Source organism: Crassostrea angulata, chromosome 3 (genome assembly GCF_025612915.1).
Source record: "Crassostrea angulata isolate pt1a10 chromosome 3, ASM2561291v2, whole genome shotgun sequence".
NCBI classification, from domain to species: domain Eukaryota; kingdom Metazoa; phylum Mollusca; class Bivalvia; order Ostreida; family Ostreidae; genus Magallana; species Magallana angulata.
Genome location: NC_069113.1, coordinates 40,546,704 through 40,572,204, shown reverse-complemented (window position 1 = coordinate 40,572,204; position 25,501 = coordinate 40,546,704). Strand labels below are relative to the sequence as shown.

General features: G+C 33.6%; 1 protein-coding gene and 1 long non-coding RNA gene across 4 annotated transcripts in view; one reads left to right on the top strand and one right to left on the bottom strand.

Moving 5' to 3' along the window:
- Positions 1 to 25,501, top strand: part of LOC128177624 (leukocyte tyrosine kinase receptor-like) — a 201,830-nt gene that overhangs the window by 142,618 nt on the left and 33,711 nt on the right. For 2 of the 3 annotated variants that reach the window (XM_052844424.1, XM_052844422.1), the window contains exons 11-16: positions 13,141 to 13,329; positions 18,021 to 18,119; positions 19,011 to 19,181; positions 20,449 to 20,553; positions 20,771 to 20,993; positions 24,394 to 24,484. In XM_052844424.1, coding sequence (XP_052700384.1) covers positions 13,141 to 13,329; positions 18,021 to 18,119; positions 19,011 to 19,181; positions 20,449 to 20,553; positions 20,771 to 20,993; positions 24,394 to 24,484 — 878 coding nt within the window. The remainder of the gene's footprint in view (positions 1 to 13,140; positions 13,330 to 18,020; positions 18,120 to 19,010; positions 19,182 to 20,448; positions 20,554 to 20,770; positions 20,994 to 24,393; positions 24,485 to 25,501) is intronic. The other variant, XM_052844423.1, reaches the window with a different exon arrangement.
- LOC128177626 (uncharacterized) lies at positions 13,348 to 16,758 on the bottom strand. Its single transcript, XR_008242855.1, has 3 exons — positions 14,939 to 16,758; positions 14,666 to 14,776; positions 13,348 to 14,509 (listed from the first exon to the last, which is right to left on the bottom strand). It is a non-coding gene; the product is annotated as an uncharacterized LOC128177626 (long non-coding RNA).

Below are 25,501 nucleotides of genomic sequence, written 5' to 3'. Positions count from 1 at the left end.
GATCTCAATCTAATACTGGGGCCCCAAGAGGTGTTCAAAGTTTAGCATAGAAATATAGAGGGAAAATGTTGAAAAATCTTTTTCTAGGGAACTATAATGCTTCAGCTTGTGAGATAACTAGGCAAGCATCCTTAAATAATGTAGATTCCAAATAATTAAAACTTTAGCACTGGACTAATACTGTGGCCCCAAGAGGGGTTCAAAGTTTAACATAGAAGGATATATTGAAAATGTTTTTAAAAAGTTTTTCTCGAGAACTATAATGCTACAGTTTGTGAGATTACTATGCAAGGATCCTCAAATTGTGTAAACTCTAATGTAGTGGAACCAAGAGTTATCTTTCTTGTGTTCTGTACAGTCTGAGAGTTATTCCTCTTGAAGTGGAACTCTGCTATGTTCAGTTTTTCAGGTTGTGTACGTGCGGTCCCACCGCAGTGCTTCACATTTTCATTCCTATGTTACTATTTATGTTGTTCAAGCCAACCATAAACCTTGGACCATAACTGGGTCCCCAGAAAGGGGTTCAATGTTTAAAATAGAAAAAGCGTATGCTACAAAATGTAATGTTACAAGGAACTGCTGTTCAGGTGAGCGATGTGGCCCATGGGCCTCTTGTTTGCAGGTTCTGTTCATTTTCTTCACAGAGGTTGCACATAGTGAAATGAAATTTGATAAACAGATTGATCATTATAGTATCTAGGTCAAGTTTGATTTTGGGTATTGATTTTGAGGAATTTTTAACAGAGTTATGCCCCTTGGACTTAAAAAATTCCAATATATGCAGTTTCAGTTCATTTTCTTCACAGAGGTCTCCAAGGGAGGGGGCATAAGTGTTTCACAAACATCTCTTGCTTTTATTACAAAAATGAATCTTGCCATGAAATATATGTATGTATCCTTGGGAATGAATATCAGAAATTTTCACTGCAAACAGATGATGTCCATGTATGACACATTACCACGACAGTCCTTTTTCTCAAAAATGATTTTTCTTTTTCTTATTAGTACAATAATGATATTAATTGAAAGGTATTCAACTGTGATTTAATGACCCTTAAGGGATGAATTTAATTGATACCTATGTTATACAGTGTAACATATAACTGGGTAGTTTACGCTTAATAAACTGTGATTCATTTTATAAAAAAGGATCCTATAAAGTGGCCATGACTTTGAGATTTGCAATAGGGTGTTGGGAAGTTGACTGGTTTATATATACCCTTCAGCTTTAAGCTTATTTCTTCAATGTTAAAATTCAATTAAAAACTTTGTTCACCTTGCGTCTAATTTGACTTTAATTCTATAAAAAATTTGCAAGTGCTGTTTAGTGATTCCTCTGTATGTCTGTTCGAGATCACTTGTTTGGAGCATATCTAATCTCTCCCCTTGGCCAAATCTGGCTCATACTTCACCCACAAAGTGGTAAAGGGTGTAGTGACCTTGAACCAAGTTTATAGGTTTAATGTTAATGTCCTAGCAGGATTTTATATAAAATCCTTGTCTGGGGCATATTTCATCTCCCCTTGATCCAATTTGGCTCATACTTCACTCACAAAATGTCAAGGGTCATGGTCATATCAGATCATACAGAATTTCTTTTTCCAATGCATATATACTTTCCACTTAACCCTTTTTTTCAGGGCATATGTACTTTTCACTTAGCCCTATTTGGCTCATACTTCACATAAACAGACCTTTTGAGTAAGTTTTCAAGGTCAAATGTGAAAGTCATTCAAGCATTGTATGAATAATTCTTGTCCAAAGAACATCTTCTCTCCATTTGCTTCAATCTAGCTCATACTTCAACCACATGGTGTCTTTGGTCAAAGGGTATGCAGTGTTCTTGAATTATGTTTGAGGTCAAGTGTCAAGGTCATATTGGATCACACATAAAACATTTTTTTAAAAGCATATATATACTCTTCATTTAGCCCTATTTGGTTAATACTTTACTTAAACAGAGTTTTTTGGTTAATGGCTTGCATTGACCTTAAAACCAAGTCAGTGTGAAGGTCACAGGTGATCCTTTATAATCAGTTTTAGATCAAAGATTATTTCCCATTTGCTTAATCTTGCTCAGATTGAACAAAAATGCCTGTGTTTAGAGTTAATGAGATTGAATTAGTAGTTCTATGCCAGCTGAAAAATTTCGAAGTTATAGGTTAAGGTCAAAGCAAAATTCTCTGATATTCTTTTTTATCCTATTGTCCATTATTTAACTGGGGCCCTTTGAGATTGTCTCCATCTCATTATTGTCTAGTTTGAAATTAGTAATTCAAATACCTTTAGTAGAGATGAGAAGAATATTATCAATTCATTTCAGTTACAATATGTAAAGCCATGTCCAAGACAATTCATTTATAACCTGTAGACCAGGAGTCCCTAAGAGGTCTTCATTTCCTCATTAATGAATTTACCAAAACCTGTTTCTTTTATGCTTTGAATTGAAAACTTATACCATGGTAGCAGATTTACACTTTTTGTTACTTCATATTAAAGCATTAACTTAGGTTAATGCAATTTAATTCAGTCCTCAGGGCTTGACATTAACGCTTGTCCGCTTGTCGGGTACCAGTTAAAAAAATATACGGACAAGTGAATATTGCTTGCCACTTGTCTGACTGGACAAGTGCATTTTTATGTAAAGAAGTCTCCAACATTTTAAAAAGTAAAGAAAGTTTTGTGATAAGTTTATCCGTAGTCCCTAATAAGTTTATCGATTAGTTATTTTGAATTTCGATCCCAACAACAAATTGCAATGCAATTGAGTTACTCTTGATCGGGATTGAAGTTCACTAATTACAAACAACTTTCAATATTGAACTGTAAAGGTGTGGATCTTAGTTCTTACATAGTACCAAACACACGTTATCAAAAAGAAAGGAAGAACAGGTAGCAAATATAAACTTAAAGGACTATGGAAAGAAATGTAATTTATATTAGGTTTCATTCATCATTGATAGACTTGTCTAGTTTAAAAAACAGATGAGAAATCAATTTAAGAGTTACATGTATTTTAAAACCTGATGCTAAATTTAAAATGTCTTGTAATTTGCCATGACAAAGCTACAGCTGACAAATCATGTTTAATGTTATATGGAACCGATACATTTAGGAAAGACACTTTAAGTTTCCATTTAAGAAGTCAGGTTATTAATTATGGCAAGAATAATCAATAAATGACTTTATTTTAGTAATACAGAACTGTAGTTTTCAAGTTGACAATATTTGATCTTTAATACTGAAAAATTTTTGGACAAGTGAAGTTGAAGTTCGGACAAGTAAATATCTTGGTCACTTGTCCGAATGGACAAGTAGGAAAAAAAGTTAATGTAGAGCCCTGGTCCTCCAGTTGTCCTTGAAAAGTATGTGATACGCATTATATGGATGGCTCAAGGATAAAATTTTGCTAGAAAATACATGTATGGCTTTTGTGTACTTCTTTGAAATTCTGGAGTCTTAATTACAACACAGAAAACTTGTCATCAAGGCCTATATAAAGAATTTTTAATTCACGTAATTGTTCCAATGTAATAATGATATGGCAAACTTGAGCAAAATAATAGGAGCTCTCAGAAAAATTCAGATATGAAGTTGATAAAAACAAGAAGCTTTGAATGAGTAGAATCTTGCACATTGTAAATTCCCAAAAGATTGGGCTGTGATATCCAATATTTGGAGCAGCTGACAGATTAATTATCTGTTGGTGACTTCTTTAAGAAACAAGGAAGCATTCTTTGAGTATTATAAGGGGATCAAATACGGTCAGGGGTGATCAAATCCAAAAAATTCCTATTTGTTTATCCATTGATAAAACAATAATTATTTCAGATTTTGCAGGGCTCAAAGTAGACTTTAGGACAAAGTCGCCAAATGGCAACCTACTTTGAAATTAACTCGCCATTTTTAAATTCAGGTTGCCAGTAGTAAAACTTAATGTCTTATTAAGATATATACAATTTTTTTCTCATTAAATATATTGTAGAAAATAATACAAAGTGTTTTGTTGAAAAGGTTTTATTTATTGCGCATTTCATATCTAGCAAAATATAAATAATTTCCATCCATCTAATCATATCGGTCAAAAAGGACACATCATACTCTTTATTATAATATTTTCTGGCAGTAAAAGTTTTCTTTTGCGCCGATTCTTGAGAGATATGTCAACTAAATCTCAGAAATTGTATATTGTTTTGATTGGAATAAGGATACGTAAAAAGATAATCTCAGGGTAACAAAATAAGTTTACCTTTGTGTTATGTTCGAGTCTCGATGACATTACTAAACACATTTGTCTCATGGCACTTTTGCATATAAAACTTTAATTGGACAAAGTTTCTTCTTTGTATATATTAACGGTAATATAGGACTGAGAAAAACCATGTTATTTATATAGTCATCCATTTTGTTTATTTCAGAACTGGGTGTAAAATTTTAAAAAAATGGAACGGGCGGATGAATTTAAGTCACATATGCGACCTATTCAGTCGCAACTTTGAGCCCTGTTTTGTATACCCTATGCATCAATTTGCAACTTCTCTTAAACCAATCCGTACTACTATATTAAAATAATAGACTCGAATATTTGGGCTTTAATACCAAGAAATCGGAGGAGTACTGTCTTTTGTTTTATATATTTTAAACATCATTGGTACTTGAAGATTACCAATTTGTTTTTATTTTTTCTCAGTCTTGCTTCGCTAATTAATAATCAACGAAAATTTCTTTGAAAAATCCAGAAATCATTTGGATTTTTTTTATTTTACAATCCTGCGCATGCGCATTACATTCACGCTAAATCACTGGAGGCTCTTTAGTTTATGTTTCCACAATTTCACACTTGCATGGATAAACTCAGAAATTATATTACAAATACGTGTAAATTTTCAGTGAAAATTTGTCATATATTCTGTTCACCAAAGCAAATATGGGAGATAACTCTTACTCAGTGCATTTAATATGAAAATCCTGAGAGTTCATAATGTCAACATGGTGTGTAAAGAGAGTAAAAAAATTGGTGAAAAAGTGTTGAATTTTTCATTAATTTAGATGAAAGGTATTTACAGCCTCAAAATGGGTTGACTGTTATTTTCAAAAATTTACATAGGAGTATAAATAGAAAAAATTAAAATATCTTTTTCTAAAAACCATTTGCCCTAAAAAGCTGTAAATTTACTGAAAGCAACCTATAATCAACCTATATATAATTTAAATTCTTTCAAATCAAAATCTTGAGGAGTAGGGTGGGGATAAGGATTCCAATTTTACAAAGGAAAATATTTTAATTATTCACAAAAATTGAAATGTTATGATATATGGTTTTACTTATATATTGCTGATTCAATTGTTTAGACTTAATTTGGCCCCTGGACGATTCTTGGGCCTCACAAAGGGTTCAGAGTTTGATGTAGGTTTATATCCCATACATAAACAATTGTTAAGGATCCTTTTGAGGACTGCAATGCTCATCATGTGATATGACTATAAAATCATCCTTTTAGAAAAGGGACTTGATCATAAACATAAGAACATCCAGGGTAAAAAAAATTGGACTCTTACTTATACAGGATCTACATAATTATATTATACTACAGTGAAACTTCTCTAAACCGGCAGGCTACTGGATCGGACAATAGGGACGATTTACAGGGGGTGCTGGTTTACTGAGGTTCAGTTAAAACTAGCCATTGTCAAGGAAATTATGTATCTGTTTAAGCCATATATATAAATACAATACATGCATAGATATACATGTATAATGCTTTTTGTAGCTTATAGTCAGTAATAAGATTTGATTTTTTTAGAAAATTTATTGTGAAAATGAACTAAACATGATAATAATGATTGTATTATATTTTTAAGTGATCACAAAGATAGAACACCAACGTTGTACATTTACGTGTTTACAAAGTCATATGTCAAATTTTCACTGAAAGGCCGCTTATTATCCCCTCGCGCAACTTGTTGCGAAGGGGATATAGCATCGCTATCGTGCGTGTGTGTGTTCGTATGTGTGTATGTGTGTGTATGTATATATGTATGTGTGTGTGTGCTCTCCATTTCAATTTTCTAGTAAATTAATAAAAAACCTTCCAATAGTACCTACAGTTTTCAAGATAGGAAGTTGTTCTTTTGCAGATCAATTGTACATATATCAGAGGAGTGCATATTGCTAGGATTTTGTTTTCAGATAATTTATCAAAAAAATACCAGCTTTTGAACTTAGTCATTTTTTGGCAAAATATTGCATATAGGGTACCCTCATTGTACGGATAACTCCTCCTACAGTTCTCAAGATAGGAAGTTGTTCTTTTGCAGATCAATTGTACATATATCAGAGGTGTGCATATTGCTAGGATTTTGATTTCCGTAAATTTTTCGAAAAAATGCGAGCTTTTAAACTTAGTCATTTTTTGGCAAAATATTGCATATAGGGTACCCTCATTGTACGGATAACTCCTCCTACAGTTCTCAAGATAGGAAGTTGTTCTTTTCCAGATCAATTGTACTTATATCAGAGGTGTGCATATTGCTAGGATTTTGATTTCCAATAATTTATCGAAACAATACCAGCTTTTGAACTTAGTCATTTTTTGGCAAAATATTGCATATAGGGTACCCTCATTATATGGATAACTCCTCCTACAGTTCTCAAGATAGGAAGTTGTTCTTTTGCAGATCAATTGGACATATATCAGAGGTGTGCATATTGCTAGGATTTTGATTTCCGATAATTTATCGAAAAAATACCAGCTTTTGAACTTACCGTATTTCATGGAATTTAGGTCGATACTTTTTCCCCCTGACTTGTGGACCTCGCCCTATTCATCGCTTCGCCCAATTTATGTTTTTTTTTTTTGGTTGGAATTTTTGCAAAAATTTATGCAACCCTCCAATAAAATCATGAGTGTTTACTGTAATACTGCTTGAATTTCTGTGTAAAAATCGTATGGATTTTAATCAATATACTGTAGTAATTTATCATTTAAACAAAATTAAATGTAAATAGATTTATTTCTTCTTACATTTCTTACTTAGATCACTGACTGAATCATTAGATGCTGTCATGCATTTTGATCGTGTGCTTACGATAAACAGGAAATCGATTTCGCGCGGTAAAAGTAAAATGAGAACCGTACAAAGGGTAATTACGGGGGGAAATATCGTCGGGTAGAAATAAAAAAAAAACAATTTGTTTTCATAATAGAATACATGAACAAGTTTTTTTCAGTATTTTCAACATAAAACTTTCGATGAAATTTTAGCCAGGTGTCTCTGAAATCAGTCTGGGTAGCGCTGACTTTATTTATACACAGTTGAACTCTCGACACGTGCTACTCATGCCTGCAGGCTTCAATAAGATCAGAGGTTGACTCGTGTGTATATACACAGTAAAAAGTCACATAGAGACACAGGGTGGCATGTGCTACCGTAGTCATGCCTCCAGGCTAGGTAACTATCCCCCGGTTAACACCAGTTTGTACACATGGCAGGGAAGTAATAAAAAACGATCTTAAATTAAAACCGGCCGTACTGAATTATTTGGTTTGAAAATTTTGACGCAATTTCAGACATTTTCTTACGATGTTTTCAAGAAATACATTTTATTTCCCTTTTGTTTAAAACTGTGAAATAAGATTAAAGGCTACTATATGATAACGTTATTGGTTTAAACCATTTATTCATTAGAACTAGCGGTAATTTTTCGACCAATTCTTTGAAGTCGACCTATTTATACTTTTTTTTATTTTATGGCTAAAAACGGCCTCCTTCGCCCAATAAACCGTATCGACCTAAATTCCGTGAAATACGGTAGTCATTTTTTGGCAAAATATTGCATATAGGGTATCCTCATTGTACGGATAACTCCTCCTACAGTTCTCAAGATAGGAAGTTGTTCTTTTGCAGATCAATTGTACTTATATTAGAGGTGTGCATTGCTAGGATTTTGATTTCCGATAATTTATCGAAAAAATACCAGCTTTTGAACTTAGTCATTTTTTGGCAAAATGTTGCATAGAGGGTACTCCATTTCACTGGATAAGGGTTGACATGGATTATGGATACAGTTTACATAAAAGAAAACCCGGTTTGCTGTCACATTGACAGCTTCTCACTTGTTTGATTTAGATCTAGTACAGGTAAATAGAATGTAGTTTTTGCAGTAATGGAGGGTTAGTAGTATGTGGTTTTCTCATTAACATAACTATATATTGCTAATTAATGCATCCCTACACACAATAACTCATGTTGCGAGGGGATGCTCCGCTTAGCGGTGCCCTTGTATCAAATTGCGCTTACATTGAAACTCTGGTAAAATATTTTAGTTTTGGAAACATCTGAAATTTGTGTGTGTGTCTGTGTGAATGTGAAATAAAATCAAATAGATTAAACATTTAATAAAGTCAAATCAAGAATTTCTTATCTAAACAGAACTTTATGTCGCTTGTATCATTGACGTTCTATTTATTGCCGAGCTCTAATCTTTACTCAGTGTAGTATGAAATAAAATACAATAACTAAATACGAATCAAATTGATGAATTAGAAATAAAACAATAATAAACACAAAATAAACACACACAAAAAACGGCTATATGCTGGTTTTGTGAGGGTATATTTCACACGTTTGTTAAAGACCGGCCGATAAAAAACGGCCGGTGTCCGGTATTCAGGGGGTGCCGGTTTTCTAAGGGTTTATATATAAGAAATAAAGAGAGAGCTGGCCGGGACTTTTTAAATCGGCCGATATTGAGGGGGTGCTGGTTTTCAGTGGTGCCGGTTTTAAGAAGTTTCACTGTACATTGTTAAGATAGTTTGAATTATGACTCTGTTAAACTGATTTTATCACCTTGTTGCTCAGGTGATCAATGTGGCCCATGGGCCTCTTGTTTAAGCACAACTCATCTTTAACTGCTGCATGGAATTAAGAGAGACTTCGTAGGCATTAGGGCACATTGTCTAGATGTTCATATAACCAGGAAGTTCTAAATCTTGAAATTTCTTTCCTTTTGAACTTACAATTTTTTTAGTTGTTAAAGACCAAGGAATAGATGTGCATATTTGCAGGAAGTTTTAGTTGATGATTTTTTTCTAGTTATGCTCTATATCAGTTATTTTGTGTTATTTAATGAGCAGTCACTCTTTCATATGCGGTCATTTTATTTCCTCCTGATTAAAAATCCTATATATTTGCCCTCTAAAGAGCGGTCACCTGTCTAACATGATCACCAGTCATCGTATTTTGATCCAAAACTGTACGTCGACATGCTTTAGGTGGCCATTTTGGCCGGTCATATGATTTACACCCGGGGATTTTAAACATGGCTTACGAATGTCGGGTAATTAATGTAAACAATAAGTATACACTTGAGGCAAGAGAAACCAAATTAATTGATGTATTTATAATACATAATTGGCAGATCAGATACGAATTGGAATCAAGTGAATTGTTTAAACATGTATTAACAATGTTTGTTTAATAAACATGAATGAAATGGTGTCAAAAATGTCCGCGGCGAGGCAAGAGAAAATTGCTTGATTTAATAATGTGATTTTGAGATCAGATACAGTTGGTTAAAATCTTAATTGTTGATTTGTATTAAAAGTGTCTGTTTTCTATATATATACGTTACTCATGAAAATAGTGTTATAATTGTGAAAATGCCAGCCACAAGGTTTTACCACGTAATGACTTTTTTCAAAAATTTAAAAAAATATAAAATTGCATGCACAGTGCATTGTTATGTATTTGTACTTATTTGTAAATATAATAGATACTATAAAAAACATTTAATCAATTACTCTATCTATTATTTTGATACATTATTGTTTTATTGTGATATTTTTTTTAATAAGTTATTTGATATTGGCAAATTCACAAGTCTCTATTCTAAGGTCACCTCTGTTAAGAGGTCACTTTGGGTGCCTCCTGCAGGTGACTGCTTAATTCAAGTTTCACTGTACATACATTGCCACTCTTTATGTGCATCATTGGCAAGTAATAGGGAGCATGGGGTATGAGCATGGGGTATCTGATCTTGCTTTTCTTTTCTTTCATCTACAATGTTTTTAAAAATTTTTATATTATGCAAGAATATCAGCTTTTCCTAATAGCATCTTTATTTTTGAAATTTGAGATGAATTGCGAAAATAAGCATCCCACCCTATAGACTGCCTACAGTTTCAGGTGTCTCAAAGACTGTTTAAGTATTTTCCAGTAAAAATTTGACAAGAAACACAGAGATAACTGATCAGCAAGGACATGATACAATGCTTAAAGCACTGTATTTCAATGATATGTTTGTTATAATTGCAACAAAATACAGGAGTGGTAGTGAAAATCCCCATTAAGGTTTACATTTTACAGCTGGATAATCCAACTTAATGGCACATAATGTCAGACCCCATCTAAAAGTCCTGTGAACTGTTGATTGACACGTAGTAAAATGGATTTTCTATTTCTCCACTGATACCTTAAGGTCAGACTACATGTTCCTCAATTTTATATAACCTTTTCCAGGAATTTGTTGATGGTTTACTACTATTTTGACAGGCTTTCTTGCAAAAAATTAGGGTACCTTACCAGGCATTTCTGCAAAATACTAGAGTATGCAATTTCCTATACAATCTTCTTGAAAATACGCTTAAATTGCTGATATAAAAATAAACACATATACAGCACAGCAAAATTCACTACTCTATTTCGGTCGGGGCGGGGATTCGAACTCATGACCTCCAGAACCCAAGGCAGAGAGCGGCCACGGTTCTAGCCACTCGGCCATGTAGACACATTACCACATTGACTTAAATTTTAATCATTTTTAAAATAATTGTAAAATTAATATTTTTTCATTGGAACTCTTTATTACGAGGAGATACAAAAAAGATTTTCGAGGAACATGTCGTCTGACCTTAATCCTACAAACAAGACTCACTTTTCATTCAATTCTCTTTTAATTGATGTAAGTTTGCAGAAATTCTTCAATTCTTCAGTCATTATATGTTTTAATTGGGATAACATATGCAATTGTTTATAGTACTTAAATAAACAGATTTTGTTTTATGGCTGATGTTTTCTCTCTATAATGATCCATATAAACATGGTATGTCTGTCTCATTAGCATTTGAGTTTGTTGTTATGTATATTTTAAAAGAATCAATGCTGTATTAATGATCTACCACAAAACTACAAGAGATAGGTTTATGCATGATTATACCATATCTTATAGTCCTCTAAGGGCAAACCTGGAGGGATTATAGTCTTATTGCAAATCTCGTTTGAAAGTATACACAATGACCAAAATAGTAATTAGTTCAATGATGACACTCTCAAATTGGTGTGTATTACAATTGCAATTGACAACTAAGATTCTGTTTAGTGCATTTTTAGGTCACCTGAGTAAACTCAGGTGACCTATTGTTATCCGTTTACGCCCTTCGTCGTGCGTTAACAATTTTACATTTTTAACTTATTCTTAAAAGCTACAAGTCCAATTGTTACCTTTTTTGATGTGAGGCATCTCTATGGTAAGAGGACTCTAAATTGTGAAATTCATGGCTCTACCGTCCCCGGGCAACACAGGGATGGCCAAATATGCCAAAAAAAACAATTTTCAAAAATCTTCATGTGAGGAAAAAACTGGTTGCATGGTTAAGATGTCCATGAAGCCCTCTACCAAAATTGTGAAATTCATGGCCCCTGGGTCAGGGGTTCTGGCTCTAGGGTGGGGCCAATATGGCCTTATAGTTAAGTGTATTGAATCTTAGGAAATCTTCTTCTCTACATATATATTTATTAAAAACTAAATGCCTAATTATATGTCCATGAAGCCCTCTACCAAAATTGTTAAATTCATAACCCCTTTGTTGGGGGTTCAGAAATGCATAGGGGACATAGAAATGCCAGGCGTCCATCTGTGTGTCCGTGCGTCCGTGTTTCTGTCCGTCAGACTTTTTCGTAAGTGCTCGTATGCCTACAAATTTTGACGGATTTTCATTAAATTTATACCAAATGTTTATACCACTATTACCTTGGTCAAGTTTGAAAATCAGCATTATCGATACTTTTTGTTGGAGTTACGGGACTTTGACCACAATAATGACTCCGTTTTATCGAAAGATTGACCTTGTAAGCGCTCTCACGCCTACAAATTTTAACGGATTTTCATTGAATTTATACCAAATGTTTATACCACTAATACTTTGGTTAAGTTCGAAAATCAGCATTACCGATACTTTTTGTTGGAGTTATGGGACTTTGACTACAATAATGACTCCGTTTTTTCCAAAAATTGACCTTGTAAGCGCTCTAATGCCTACAAATTTTGACGGATTTAGATGAAATTTATACCAAATGTTTATACCACTAATACCTTGGTCAAGTTCCTAAATCAACCTTGGTCGATACAAGTATACTGCTTGACCGGTGAGGGACCTAGGAATTCTATTCTTGTCTTTATTATTTATTTCATAAATTACTTAAATTTGAAACAGATTTTGCCCATGATTTTTGCAAATTATATTTTCCTTTCCATAAGGATTATTTATGCTAAATTACTTTGAATTTGACTCAGTAGTTCTTGAGAAAAAGATTTTTAAAAATGCACCCCCCTTTTTCTTCACTTTCAAGGTTTTCTCCGCTTTGAATAAAGATCAGTCTTTCATTTCTGCAATTTATATTTGCCTTCCCATAAGAATTCTTTGTGCCAAATTTGGTTGAAATTGGCCAAACAGTTTTAGAGAAGAAGTTAAAAATGTAAAAAGTTTACAGGCGGGCAGACAGACGGACGACGGACAAAATGTGATCAGAATAGCTCACTTGAGCTTTCAGTTCAGGTAAGCTAAAAACAAAAAAAAAACCTGTGATTTTTCTTTTGATGAGGCTGCATGGTCAATCAATTACCCATCAGATCTACCTTAAATATTTTTTTTTTTAGATATAATGATTTTTTTATCCATAAACTATTACTAAGTATATAAAAATTGTAAATAATTATATTATCTTTTAAATTTGAATTAATATAGTCTAAAAATGGCCACAACCATTAAGCCCTCTTAATATGCATCTTTAGTTTTTGAGTTATTATAAGTATGAATGTTTTTGATTGAAAGGTAAAATGGACTCGTAACTGCTTTGTAGGTGGAGGAGGGGGGTGGAGGATGAAGAAACCGGTTCCTTATCAACAGGCAGGCAAATCTCTGCTAGAGGGAGCCACTGGAGGACAGTCCTGTGAGGCTGCACACAACTTCAGTGGCTGGGACACCCCAGGAGGATTTGGTGGAGGGGGTGGGGCTTGTTCATCAGGGGGTGGAGGTGGAGGATATTCAGGTGAGATGATAATAGGCTGTCCAAAGTAAATTCATCAATTTCAATCGATGTTTGATTCTTTGGGAATTTCTGTTGCATTGGTTACAAAGGGAGATGAATAATGCTGTTGTTAATATGTGTGTGATTGTTAAAGCATGTTTTATGTTGGGTTGGTTTGTTTTGTGACCGCTGTCCTGCCAATTTGTTTCTACAACAGATTAGACTGATAAAGTATAAAATATAAGTGAACTGCATATAGGTCTTGTAAAATAATATGCAGGTAACTCTTGATGGCTCAAAATTTGATTGCTCGAAGTTCTTATTCGCTAGAAGTGAGTCTAGGGTCCCGATTTTTTTTCCAGATATAACTAAGCAAATTTTCTTTTGATTTCTCGAACTATTGATCTCTCGAAAGCCTTGATCCCTCGAAGTCATACTACAGTTTTGTTATTCATAATCTATAGGTACCTCAAAGTGGCTGTGTATATCCAAGCGTTACCAAATTAACACCTACTTGATCATTTAAATGGCATCTGGCGTTAGACGCAGGACCCGTGTCACGGGTTGATAATTCAGGGGATACTTGTTCTGCAAGATGATAATTATTTGATGAATGTCCATACTGATACATAATTTATTATGTACACTGACCGTTTTACGATAATTTGGTGAAGCAGTGAAAATGAGAAATTGAGATGAAATGAAAATTTTGAGCCATGGTCAAAATTTAAGAATTTTGAAAGTGTATATATTATGCTTATCTGCATCATTATCATTATAATGATTATTGCTGAACAAGTTCTTACAGCTAGTGAAGGACTCGTACAGTGGGAACAATGGGTGATACCATACATGCCAACTTTTGAAAATCTCTATGGGGGATTTTACGCCCGACGACATTTTCCTAGAAGGAAATTTAGCGGCATTTTGTCATGTAATTGCTTTGTATAAACAATTGAACTCTTAGAAATTCATCTGTTTCTTTATCTATTTATCATTATCCTAATATGTTTATCAAACAATCTCCTCTTTCAAATGAAATCATAAGTAAAGTACATAACTTTATTTTCATATATTAAATCAATCTTTATTTAATCAATCTTTAAAATCTCAATAAACAATAAATAGTATGGTATAGCAGTTCAAAAAGCACTAAATTTTGCAATACAGTTGGCAAACAGGACCTCTGCTCTTGTGTCATCTACAAAATAAAATGAATAATTAATTAAATTAAATATTTGAAAAGCATTTATGGGTCAAGTTGCTTTAAAAAGTGAAAGAAAGTATTTATAATTGTTTCCTGGCTAAAAATTCTTTAGAGATATTATGTACTAGCTAATAAAAAAAAATAAGTTACCTTCATCTTGCATCAATTTTGATTTCACAAAGAAGTTGGTAGCAGCAGGTGGCTTGATGGACGGCTGTTTTCGTGTTCGTTGTAACATCATTCATTCCACCATGGTCTACTCTAAAATCCCTCAAAAAAAATTGTTACTCATAAAGTTTAACATATCTATTCTTCTTGTAAATAATCTATTAGCTGTCAATCTCTCCTTGTGTCATGTGTACACAATAGAATGCACCCTGTCAATAAATATATTCAGTTGTACTATATATAACTTAAACATACCTATTGCACGGCAATATACATGGTTGTCATCCAATTACGATCCCGATAGTCATCCCGAAAATTAGGAATCTGCCTCCCGATATCGGGATGAAAGTTTTGTTTTCTTTGGTGGTGTAACCCCATTCTTGTCGAAGTTTGTGTAAAAAGTGTGGCGTTTTGCTATCCATCCCGATACTTCCTGATTAATTACTATCAAAACATACTCCTCATTACGTTTGCAAACACCTAGACACAGGTAGCGTACATGTAATTACACCAATTCACACATCTCGATATACACACGCAATACAGGTAAACAGCAATGGCGGTCATAATCCCGCTTTTTGATTGGTTAGCGTAGACAAGCAGCGCGGGATTTCAAATTTTAGATGGAAATCGGGACTTATTGTCGTAAAACGGGTTGGATTTTTTTAGAATCGGGATTTCGGGCTATTTTCACAATCCCGATGGGGATATCAGGATTTGTATTTTTGACGACGTGAAATTGGGAGAATCCCGCAAAAATCGGGATAGTTGGCATTGTGATACTCACTTATCTAATTTACGACGTCGTCTCGCAGTCCAGTATTGCTAAGCAATCTGATCATAATATGATGCATTAAATAAGTAATTACTGTGTATAATGAATTTATTCAATATTTGTTATGCCCCCCTTTGAGGAAGGGATGAAATTTGGTAAACAGGTTAATCATGATAATATCTAGGTCAAGTTAGATTTTGGGTATGATAAAGCAATTTTTGACAGTGTTATGTCCCTTGGACTTAAAAAAATTCCAAATATTTGCAGTGTACATTCATTTTCTTTGTGGATGTTTCCAAGGGACGGGGGATTAGTGTTTCACAAACATCTTTTGTTTTTATTTAGTTTCTAAAACATCCAGGTCTGTATTTTTGAATTGGAAAGAAAATGTTGTTTAAGCGCATAGTAATGTTAGCACTTAATAAATTATAGCTTAATCATAACATATTGTAAGACTAATTTTAAAACCCGTCGGTCAACCCAGATAATTCCAAACTCTTGAAATCTCGAACTCTTGATACTTTGAAATTTTTCCTTGGTCCCATAAACTTTGAGCTATCTAGAGTAACCTGTATTATGTATTTTTTTTTCATTTATAATAGCTGCCCTAAATATACTTGATATTATAGTTAAATGGATAATTTAAAACTATGCAAAGGAATGACACTGCTTGCAGTGTTGCTATCTATCTATATTATGAACATAATTAACCCAAAAATCTCAAAGCAGACATTTCCGTCATGTGAAAACTTTTTAAAATGCATTTTAAATCTCATTAAAGAATCAATCTCTAGGCAGGAAGGTTTTGTGTCAAAAGACTGGAGGATATAATTTTGAGTGAATTACATACTTCATGCATCAATATGACATTTGTTATTGTGTTATTGTGAACTCTGCAAACTTTCATTACTTCTAGACTCCTAGTAGTAACCTTGATTCTGAAAGCACTTATTTGATGTGAAATATTTCCTGTAGCCCAGAATAGCTAGCTCAACAGGTTTGAAGTTTTAGAGGATGAAATTCAATCTAATCATTAATGTAAATGATGTCTCATATTTCTTTGATTTAATCTCTTACTTAGTATTACCCAAAGGAAACATGGATGCTTCTTTGTTGATATGAATGTGTAAAGGATTTAATTTTCCAAGTTCAAATAAAGGACAAAGTGTAACTATTGATTTGATAAGCTCTCTCAAATCCGTATAGAAATATTAGCCTCACTGCTCAGTGGTCTTAGGAAACATAAATATACACTAATCACCCAGTATATGTTGATGCCATAACTAATGAGATTGAAAGAAACTTGATGGGACGTAAACATCAAACAATCAAGCAATCATTCGGTATAGTCTATTACCGTAATGTATCGTGTATAATACGCACCCCCCAAAATTGACCAAAATATGGCGAAAAAACAGCAGGTCCTATGTATAACACGCACCCAAAAAATGGTGAAATCAACGGTCGCCATTTCCCCTAAAACTATCAATGTTTCATAATAATTTTATAATCCATGCGCAATTTCTTTAATTTTGTGATCAGAACATAGCACAGCGATGAAAATCAACGGCCGCCATTTTTCCAGATAGCTATTGATGTTCAATGATAATTTTATAACCCAAGCGCAATTACTTTAATTTCGTGATCGGAACATGGCCCAAGCAATAGTAGAGTCAAAGTTCTTACAATTTTACTTAAAAGGGACGGCATGATTTACGTGGGCGTTATCAATTTGATTCTTTGTAAAGAGTTTCTTATACAACAGCGGAGACGTTGAAGATCATCATATGTAGAGAAGAACGGCAACCGAGCTTAGTGCTTAAAAGTAATAATGTTTGCAGATGTAAACCAAAAAAACATCAAAAGAAATGAATTAATTGATAAATTATTGTCACACTCTTTGATTGTTATTAAATAAACATTTTGAAGAAACGTATGTATGTTGTATATCGTCATTATCAAGTCATACAAATGATCGATGTATTTTTTGCAGTGTCTATGTAAAGCAATAACATTTAACTGCATAACTGGACATGAAGTAATCAAGTTTAATAAAATCAGAATAATCGCTTATCTTCATGCACTTGAAAACACTCTGTGAAGTCCGACGCAAGACAGGTGCATGCCTCTGACACGGAAATTGTTAAACAAACACTGACCACGCGCCGAGTCAACAGGTGGCTGCTTACGTAATGGCGAATACACCGGCGATATTTAAACTTGTTTGATGCAAGAAATAGTGTTGAGAGAGGATAACTATTTCAATACATGGAAATAAAACTAAGAATAAGGTATTTCTGATGCTCTTAATTTAGTATACACTCACACAACTTGCATAACAGGCTGTATCGGCAGTCACTACTCCCGTGGTATCAAGAACCACGGCTTGAAAAAATGGGTTAAATTCTTTGTCCTATGTACAACAAGCACCCCCACTTTTAATCAAATTTTGGCTGAAAAAAAGTGTGTTATACACGACATTACGGTATGTCTTACTGGAGTAGATAATTTCAATATTTGTATAAATCACTAGTCGGTGTAATGTAAATATTTGTATTGTAGGGGGAAATGCATCCAGTGATGACAGCAGAGACATGAGTGGACAGGGAGGATCTTCATATGTATTCCCACTAGCTCTGAAAACATACAACATGTATCCAGGTGCACAGTTTTTGGAGAATAGATACCTGCTGCAAATAACAATCCTTTGTATATATATACATTTGCAAAGATATTTCTATTTAAAGATTTAAAATTACGAATTAATAAAACAGTCTTAATTTTAGAATGTTTATTCACATACCTTTTTAAAAAAAAACTTATCAAGTGCATCTCATTAACTTTCCTGTGTGGAGGTGAATTCTTTTAATCTGCAGTTCGGAAGTAGCTAGATAAGGCATCATTGTGTGGTATTGGAATACTAATGGATGAAATTGTGAATTTAAGGCAGCATGCATGCGTTTCCTATTGGGGATCTAATAAAATGCCGTGATCAGTTAATTACATCCCTCCTCTCTGTGTCATGTTCTCGTTTCATTACAATGAAGATAATACAATTTTTCAAATTGCGCCTCATTGTGCAGTTCACACAGCAATATGAATGTCTGTCATTCTTATTTCATGCTTTCTATATTACAACTTTAGGCAACTTTGCAGATATAAATTCCGTATATAACATGACAACCTTTAAATGACTTCATATAAAATCTCATTCTTATTTATTGTCATGAAGAACATTTATAAATGATACACTATAGCTATAGGTTTTGTATTACATACATGCTTGTACTACCTTCAATGAGAAAATCCAGTATAGTCATGTATACAGTGCAAGTTTAATTGCTCTCTTTATTATTACAAATTTATAACAAATAGAAATACACAGGTCAACACAATCTTTTATTGTATGTATCAGTAAATATTTGTTCTTGTGACTCGGCAAATTAATACAAATTGCTTTAAAATGAAAAGAGAAATAAGACACCAGTGCATATATTTTTTTTTATCACAGATGCAGACAATATATCATCAATGCTGAATTGTTTGTTTTAGGAAGTAAATCTGATGGTTATGTGGAGATCCAGCTGATGTTCATGAAATGCCAGTGCACAGATGTCTGTCACATCAAACAGTGGGACGAGGGGTTGTTCCAGTGTAGCTGCATGGCGGACAGGACGCTCAATGCAGACGGCTACACCTGCTCAGGTGAGCCATGGGTCATAGGTAATTATCTACCTCATGTGAGGGGATATTTGTTCATTCAAGTTCTTTGATCATCAGATACTTTTTATTATTGTTTAGAGCTATCTTTGATATATTATCTTTCCATGTTTCCTTAATATTATACTAATGTGTAAGGAAAATGCTCTGTGAAGATATAATACCTATGGATGGCCCCATGGGGTGCTATTTTCTGTGAGGTTTTTCCCAATATCCAATCACAAAATGTGATTTGTTTCTTTGTCTTTTGAATAAACAGCTCAGATATCACAAAATATGAATTACTTATTTTAGAGTGCTTCATTGTAGACATTTGATCTTGCTGGTCCATCTTTGTATATTAGGGCAAAAATATTAAATTCCTTAACTTGTCTTAATTAAGGTTGTTTATTACATGCTGTGACCATGGTATGTTTTATTTTGGCATTTTTAGAAGATAGTTGTTTGAAATTTGTTATTAGTCTGAATATTAATAACTAATAAAAAAGCTCAATTTGGCTTTACAGGTATACAGAAATTGAATCTAGAATAGCTAGTAAACAGAAATAAGTCTTAACAACCAATTTCTGAATTTTTTCACAACAGAGTTCATTGGTCTCATCTATCAAATGAGAAAATTACAACTTGTTAACTGAATCATACAGATCTGCTATCTTTTTTTTAATTTCGCAATTTTTTACATTGGAAAACATTTCTTAAATCAAGTAAATGAAAACTCAATGAAAAGCTCCTGGACCATAACTTTTCTTGCAAGCTGGGTCCTTTAGAAATTATTCACGTCTAAGAATATCTAGCCATCATCATATTGTCTTCTCACTTTTCAATAAGAAACTTTCTGAGCACCTATTGTCACCAAAGTTGCTTAGTTAATGGGCCTATGAAATCAAGTGTACAAATTAATGGCAGTCTTGTAGATGCTTAATCAGATAATGGTCTCTTATCTGGTAGTGAGTTCCCAATATGTGATTCCAAATTCCAAACTTTTTGTAAGGATTACAATGTTTTGTGGACTAAATTAATCCTATGAAACCAAGTCAGTCTATTTGGAAGACTGAGAAATGGTTAACTCAGCTAGCTATCAATGTGGCTCAGCAAGATTAGACTTATTGTAGTGGTTCTTGACATTTTCTGAAAACATGCGAGTTTGAATTTATTTAATTAATTTAGTAAATCAATGTTTTTATGTCATTTTGAATTACCTGTCCAGTTGATGAATAAAAATCAATTATTTTATTAAGGTGAACATTTTTTAATTACGTGTTTTTGACAGCAAATTTGACAGAAGCAGAAGGATTTGAAATGAGATACGTGATATACATAGCAGTGGCTAGCACTATATTCATCACCATTATGACATGTATTGGACTCTGTTTGAGTAAGTACCTTGTGCGGCATCATGTGTAATAAAATGAAATCAAAACTTTAAAGAAACACAGGTAGAATAAATCCATGAAAGGTGCAAAGGATTCAAACTCCTGCAAGAAGGATTCATTCTCTAACAAGTTTGAATAGATATTTAATAATATGGCTGCCAGATCATTTATTCAATACCGAGTATTTTTTTACTATCAATAGACTATCTTTTGGTACAGTTAAGCATCATAGAAAACGTTTACAACTTGATGCAGTTCGCATTGAGCTCCAGACAGCCAGCCAAAATTTTGCTCTTCATTCCTCATCAAGTTTTGTAAGAAATGGAATACATCAACACAGGCAAATGGTGACAGAATACAATCCAAACTATGACTTTGTGGCTGCTAAGTACCCTGAACAGCAGCTGAATGAATTGAACCGAAACAGACTGGAATTAGTCAGGTACGTTGTCAGGAAGAAATTCTTTCTTGTCTGTTAACAAATCTTAATCTGCATCTTTGGGGTCTAATTTTGTAGCCCAGGTGAGGGATTCAACCCATGGGCCTCCTGCTTGAAAATTAAAGATTATTACAAGAGAGAGTTATGTATTGTCTTTCATCTGTTTTATGATGGTGTGTTACAGTTTCATTGATAAATGTGCATTGAATCCATAGGACTGGCAACACAGACACATTTTGTTTTCTGCCATGCACATAGCCATGATATCCTACATACTAATTAATAAGGACTAAGGAACCATTCTTTGAGTATTATGAGATGATTAAATAGACTTGGGTGACCAAATCCGTTAATCCCTTCTATGAGTGATTTGATCACCTCGACCATATTTGATCACTTCATAATGTTCAGAGAATGATCCCTTACATTATTACAAAAGTCATTCATGAATTTCATTGGTCCATATACATTACAAATTTCTCACAGACAAAGACACTGGAAAATGTAAATATTTTCAGATAAATTAAACTAGAATTTTAAATACAAAAATAAACTTGATATTTTCTGTTGCCAACCATGATGGAGGTTAACTAGCCTATTATGTACAAGTGACTGTCCTATATAAACATCACACTATATTGTTTTGGTATTGATCATAAAAAGTGATTGACACTATCACTTGCACAGGGAAGGATTGATATTATTTTACAGTTAAGTAGGCTATCAGAAACATGTGTCTTCATATTTAATCACAATGGTTGGTTTTTAGCTCACCTGAGCTGAAAGCTCAAATGAGCTTTTCTGATCACATTTTGTCCGTCGTCCTTCTGTAAACTTTTACATTTTGAACTTCTTCTTTAAAACCACCTGGCCAATTTCAACCAAATTTGGCACAAAGCATCCTTTTGTAAGACGAATATAAATTGCATAAATGAAAACCGATCTTTATGTATTCAAAGCAGAGAAAACATGGAAACTGTAGAAAAAGGGGGGTGCATTTTAAAAAATTTTCTTTTCAAGAACTACCGAGTCAAATTCAATGTAATTTAGCCTAAATAATCCTTATGGAAAGGAAAAATCATGGGCTAATTCTGTTTCAAATTTGAGTAATTTACAAAAATAATAATAAAGAAAGATCAGTTTATAACTTTTGGTTTGGTATTTTGTATATCGAAAATCAAGTATTGTTTGAAGCAGCCATGTTTGATGCACAAAAACGGGTCAAACTGACAAAGATGAAGGTTTGTTCAAATAAAGGGCCAGGTCACCTCTAAGGGGAGATAATTTACTCAATAAAATGTTTTTAAAATTGTTGGTATTTTTTGAAAATCTTCTAAAAAATTATTAGGCCAGAAAAGCTGAACATTGTGTTGAAACATCCTCAGGTACTGAAGATTCAGATTTGTCCAAATCATAATCCCAGGGGTAGATTGAGGCCACATTGGGGTGTCAATTTTTTACATAGGAATATATAAAAAAAAAATTCTAAAAATCTTCATTTCAAAAATCATATGACCAGAAAATCTGTATTGCGTGTAGAAGCATCCTCATGTAGTGTAGATTCAAGATTGTTCTAATCATGATCCTCAGGGGTAGGGTGGGGCCACAATCAGAGGGTGAATTTTTACATAAGAATATATAAAGAAAAATCTTTAAAAATTTTCTTCTCAAAAACTATTTGGCCAGAAAATCCGTAACTTGTGTATTTGTGTAGAAGCATGCTTAGGTACCGGTATGTAGATTCAAGTTTGTTCACATCATGATCCCAGGAGGTATTTGGTTTTGTATTTGACTGTACTCTAAATATGGTCTAAGCTTTTCTGATCAGTTATTATACCCCCGCTCCGAAGATGTTACCCCTGGGCCTCTTGTTACATCAAGTTTTACCCTTGTGTGTCTGTCTGTCTGTCCGTCTGTCCGTCTGTCTGTCTGTCCGTCCGTAACAAAAATTTCTGTCACATTTATCTCAGCAACCGTTTATCGCAGATGCTTGAAATTTTTACACAGTATTTGTATAGGCATGCTATATCTGGGGATGTATTTTTGTACCAATCGGACATCAACTTCCTGTTTAATGAGTACTTTGTTTATTTTTAGCCAAAATTTTCAAACAAATTTCCGTCAAAGATTTCTCAGCAACTATATATCGCAGATGCTTGAAATTTTAACACACTATTTGTTTTGGCATGTCATATTGTGGGATATATTTTTGTACCAATCGGACGTCAACTTCCTGTTAAATGATGACTTTGTTTAATTTTAGCAAAAATTTTCAAACAAGTTTTTGTTAAAGAATTCTCAGCAACTGTTTAGCAGATGCTTGAAATTTTTACACAGTATTTGTAAAGGCATGCCATATCGTGGAATATATTTTTGTACCAGTTAAATGTCAACTTCCTGTTAAATGACGACTTTGCTTATTTTTAGCCAAAATTTTCAAACAAATTTTTGTCAAAGAATTCGCAGCAACTGTTTATCGCAGATGCTTGAAATTTTTACACACTATTTGTATAGGCATGCTATATCTTTGTATCAATCAGACGTCAACTTCCTGTTAAATAATGACTTTGTTTATTTTTAGCCAAAATTTTCAAACAAATTTTCGTCAAAGATTTCTCAGCAGCTCTTTATCGCAGATGCTTGAAATTTTTACACAGTGTTTGTTAAGGCATGCCATATCGTGGGATATATTTTTGTACCAATATGACGTCAACTTCCTATTGAATGAGTGCTTTGTTTATTTTAGCCAAAATTTTCAAACATATTTTCCTCAAAGATTTCTCAGCAGCTATTTATCGCAGATGCTTGAAATTTTAACACACTATTTGTTTAGGCATATTGTGGGGTATATTTCAGTACCAATCGGATGCCAGCTTCTGTTAAATGTCGACTTTGCTTATTTTGCATATTCACATCAGAGTGGGGGTATTACTAGTGAGCATTGGCTCATAGATATCTTGTTGTTATTGCTGCTCAGGTGAGTCATGTTACCCCTGGGCCTCTTGTTACATCCTGCTCAGTTTAAGAGTTAGCAATACTGATTTTCATTTCCTATACAAGGGTTTTTGAATGGTCAGTACAATTGATACAATTTGTTTCAATGTCATTTACTTGGACAAGAGTCTTGTTACTGGTACAAAAAAAACAGATCAGGTCCAACCATAATGTATGTCCATTCAAGTTTATAAGAATATATGACCCTGTAGGAATACATCAGTTTCAGCAGACTTACATACTTGCAGAAAGTAATGTCAGGTTGTAGTGAATTCAGCTCTACATTGTACATTTAATGTGTACAGTTTCAAAACTTGCACAACACCAATTATTGTATGTTGCATGCTTGTTTACAATTTCAAATAGATTAATAATTTTGTAATTATTTTTTATTAATATTTTGTTTCAGGGCATTAGGTCAGGGTGCCTTTGGTGAAGTATACAAAGGATACATTTTGGGTTTCCCAAACATGGAAAGAGAGATGGCTGTTGCTGTAAAGGTTCATGTCCCTTTTAATAGATGTATCCATTTTTAATTATTTGCTGTTATATAAATGTAAATTAGTGATAATGTAAATGAAAGATGTTGTATGTGTTAGAGATGAACATGTGATTGTAGAAATTTTCATTCACTGCAAAAAAAGTTTAAGAATTGGGGGGGAGGGGGGTTAAAGTTAATTGCATTGTTGTATTTTGTGAAGATTTAATTGCTATACACAACCACAGACTGTTCCAATTTTGCATTTTTCTGGCTTTATGTCCAAAAATGAATCCTGGCCATATTTTATACATAATGAATACTTGTAGGCAAAGTGGTATGAAGTGATATTAAATTAAGTTTGTAGGTTAACGGTGAAGGTTTTATCTCATTTTTTTGGTCAAATCTTGCTCAGACGTTACTAAAAATATTCTTTTAGGTAAGGGATGTGAAGCACATGACTTTAAAATAAGTTTAAAAATCAAATGTCAATGCAAATCTCTGTGAAAAATTGTTGTACTCATGAATGCATGTGTGCTAGCTGGTAAAGAAATACAATAGCGATCAGACCCAACCTAACAGAAAGTAAACCCCAACTAAACCCTGGGTTTACTCCAGGTTTACTAGAGTGGACCCAGAGTAAACCCAAAGTAAACCCAGAGTGGACACAGAGAGTAAACTCGGTCAGAAATATGCCTCTGAAAGCAGATGCTAACTGTGTATTCGGAATATGAAATGGTCAGGAATTACAGGCAGTAGGATGGTAAGATGAAAGATAGATCTATTTCACACTTCACTGCACACAGTTGACCTCCAATGCAATTTCCTAGTAAACCCAAAGTAAACCCCGAGTGGACCCAAATTTTTAAAAAGTAAACCCAGATTAAACCCCAAGTAAACCCCAAAAGTAAACCCGCGGTTAAGTTGGGGTTTACTCTGGTGTTAGGTTGGGTCTGATCAGTACTGTAGCAGTGACTTAAAACCAAATATTCTCTCCCCCTCACACTTCACATTATTAAGGAAGGGGTCTTCTCTGATC